This window comes from Scyliorhinus torazame, chromosome 16 (assembly GCF_047496885.1).
Source record: "Scyliorhinus torazame isolate Kashiwa2021f chromosome 16, sScyTor2.1, whole genome shotgun sequence".
NCBI classification, from domain to species: domain Eukaryota; kingdom Metazoa; phylum Chordata; class Chondrichthyes; order Carcharhiniformes; family Scyliorhinidae; genus Scyliorhinus; species Scyliorhinus torazame.
Window position 1 is genome coordinate 99,516,247 of NC_092722.1, and position 3,395 is coordinate 99,519,641.

Genomic DNA, 3,395 nt, shown 5'->3' on the forward strand with positions numbered 1-3,395 from the left:
AACATGTTCACCGTCCAAAGAGTCTCTATTTCTGTAACGCTCCTCCTCTGATCAGCCTTCACCTTTGCCTCATCTGTCCCTTGTCCAGGTCATTGAGCCGTACAAATTTATTTGCCTCAGCCAGGGTGTTGAGGTAATGTTCTTTATCTGGTATGTGACTCAGAGCCTGGCTGGGAACAGCATACCAAATCGCATCCAGTTCTTGTACAGGGCCGATTTTGCCTGATTAAACTCAGCCCTGCTGTTTGCCAGGGTGCCCCAATGTTTTGGTAAATTTGGATTTTGTGCCCTTCCCAGGTACTTGCTTTAGTCTGTCTTGCCCACCTCAGGATCCTTTCACGATCCTGGTATTGGTGCAACTTTGCGATGACCACCTTCGTCTTTCCCCCGCCTTCGGTTTCGATCTGAGCGACCTGTGTACTCTGTTGAGCTGTAGGGTTTGGTGAAGCTGTCTCTCTCAACTAGGTTGCTCAGCATTTGGGCGACGTAACCCATCGGGTCTCTGCCCTCGATGCTCTGGCAGGCCCACAATCTGAATGTTCTGTCGTCGGGACCTGTTCTATTGGTCCTCGACTTTCCCCTTTTAAGCTCCCCTGGGTCGCCACAAACCTTTTAACTTCTGCTTCCAGGGAGACAATCCTATCACTGTTGTCTGTCGCGGCTTTCTCTCGGTCGTGGATTGTCATTTCCCGTGCTTCCACCTTTTCTCCAAACCCGTCGACCGTTGTTTGCATGGAGACCATCGCCTCTGTCACCACCACCTTGACCGCCACCTGGATTTTGACTTTTATCGCCTCTTTCAGATGGTCAGCTCCTTCATGAGGAAAGTCTTCCATCCGTCTCCAAGTGGTGGTTGGGGGGGGGGGGGGGGGGGGGGGGGGGGTCCGCCGGCTTGTCTGCCTGCTACATGTGACCCTTTCCTCTACTTCTGCCATCCCTTCAACCCCTCGAGTTCCCATTTGCTGTCATTTTGGTTTTGATCCTTTCTTCTCACTGTTGAGGTTAGTTTGTCTTTGAATCTTCAGGTAACATTTGCCTAAAAGCATCTATTTGGTTCTGGTCTGGTGGAGAGCCACCTGATGTGCGTCCACTCAACACTTCACCGGACGTCCCACAGTCCAAAGATGTGTAGGTTAGGTAGATTGGCCATGCTAAATTGCCCCTTAGTGTCCAAAAGGTTAGGTGGGGTTACTGCGTTATGGGGATAGGGTGGGGTTAAGTTGGGTGCTCTTTCCAAGGGCCGGTGCAGACCCAGTGGGCCGAATGGCCTCCTTCTGCACTGTAAATTCTATGATTGATCTGTAACCCAATAAAACAATTGATCCGTAACCCAATAAAATAATTGATCTGTAACCCAATAAAATAATTGATCTGTAACCCAATAAAATAATTGATCTGTAACCCAATAAAATGATTGAACTTTACCCAACAAATTGATTTTTCTTTGCTGTGATATTATTGAACTGCTCCCCCATAAAATTATGATCTGGTTCCCAAATAAATTGGTCATCTAACTCCAATTTTTGAAAGGGGAAATCTGATTTTGGGTGGGTTTTATTCGAGCAGAAAATTGGTAAAGTTATTCACAGGTATTATCTTCTTGTCCAAGATCAAGTTGAATGTCTCCTTGATCACATGCTGTACCGCCTCATCAGTCAGTGTTCTCGAGGTTCTCAGGTCTATTCCACCTTCACCATTGAAGATCTGTTCCCAGTACACTGTACCCTTCAGAGTCTTAAATCCATTAGTGGTCTGAAAGCAGGCAAAGGATACGTTTGGAAAAAAGGATTTGGGACAGTTTATCAGTTGTCCATTGTTCCCTCAAAGTCCTCGAGCCTCCAAGGTTTGAGGATAAAGCAGAGGACTTTTTGGTCGGCAAGACTGATTGGAGACTGATTATCATTGTTTTGACCAACAATGCAAAGTTTCCTTTTTACTTTATCGAGATACCAGATACTGTTATCTTCAGTGAGGCGGTATGTGCCTAAAGTTGGGTTTGCTCTTTGCCTGACACCAGCTCGAGGGCTCGTCGCATTTGATAGGATGTTAAAAAGCCCACGTCAGCGACATAATTCTTGGTATCAATGGTCACCAAAAGGAAACCGTGCGATGGGTGAGATTCATATTTTTCCTTTGCTGGTTTGTACAACCTTGCTGCCAAAATCTTCACATTGTATCCCATCTCCTTTAATATCCAGTGGAATAACCCATTATGTTCCAAACAGCAGCCACCTCGGTTTTTCCTCACTAGTTTATCAAAGATGGTTTCCATGTTGAGAACAATTTCTTCTCCACAGAGTATACCGAGATTTTCATAGGGAATAGATGTGATGTGATTTTCCAGCAACTTACTCAGTGTCTCCAGGTCAGGCTTCTTGTAAGGTCCTGAATAGGCAATTCGTGTAAAATATTCAGAAAGCTTCATTTTCTGTGTTATGGATGATAAATCATAAAGAGAAACATTAAACATCCAAAATGCACCAAGTCAAAGCTTAATAATTGATTTGGCGTTCATTATTTTAATAAATATTGTTTTCCACACCTGTCACTTTTCTCAGGAATACCCAGTCCGAATTGCCCCTGTTGTCACCGGGCCCAAGTTAGGCCTTGAGACTACAAGCCGTGCTATCAGGCCTTGAGGACAGGGCCCTATCAAATGCCACACTACATGCTGACAAAGTCCAATAAATTACTCTACTGGGCGGCATGTGGCGCAGTGGTTAGCACTGGGACTGCGGTGCTGAGGACCCGGGTTCGAATCCCGGCCCTGCGTCACTGTCTGTGTGAAATTTGCACATTATCCCCATGTCTGTGTGGGTTTCAACCTCTACAACCCAAATATGTTCAGGTTCGGTGGATTGGCCACGCTAAATTGCCCCTTAATTGGAAAAAAAAATAATTGGGTAATCTAAATTTATAAAAAATAAATAAATAAAGTACTCTACATAGCAAACCTTCAACCTGCTCCTCCCTCATGCTCTTAATCATAGAATCATAGAATTTACAGTGCAGCAGGAAACCATTCGGCCCATCGAGTCTACACCGTCCCCTGAAAGAGCACCCTACCTAAGTCGACACCTCCACCCTATCCCCGTAACCCAGCAACCTCACCTAACATTTGGACATTATGGGGCAATTTAGCGTGACCAATCACTGACACGAATATCACTCACCCTCTTCTGTTGCTTAACAATGTTGGAGAGATCAGCGTGGAATTGATTTTTCTCTAAACTAGGAATGACAAGTTATAAATGCTGGAGCTTCGATTAATAGAGGAAATTATACATGCAGACAACACACCTAATCTAGTTCTTAAAGGGACCATCACTCCAACATACCATATAGTTTTTTCCCCAAAAGCATAAGGACCATCACAATACCTCCTAAGACGTCTT

At 44.9% G+C, this 3,395-nt stretch overlaps 1 protein-coding gene across 1 annotated transcript; it reads right to left on the reverse strand.

Moving 5' to 3' along the window:
- Nucleotides 1–1,553: 1,553 nt before the first annotated feature.
- LOC140392394 (arylamine N-acetyltransferase, pineal gland isozyme NAT-3-like) lies at nucleotides 1,554–2,431 on the reverse strand. Its single transcript, XM_072477680.1, is given in 3 exon segments — nucleotides 1,554–1,811; nucleotides 1,814–1,987; nucleotides 1,990–2,431. Coding segments are annotated over 3 exon segments (867 nt in total). The 5' UTR covers nucleotides 2,426–2,431; the 3' UTR covers nucleotide 1,554.
- Nucleotides 2,432–3,395: the final 964 nt, after the last annotated feature.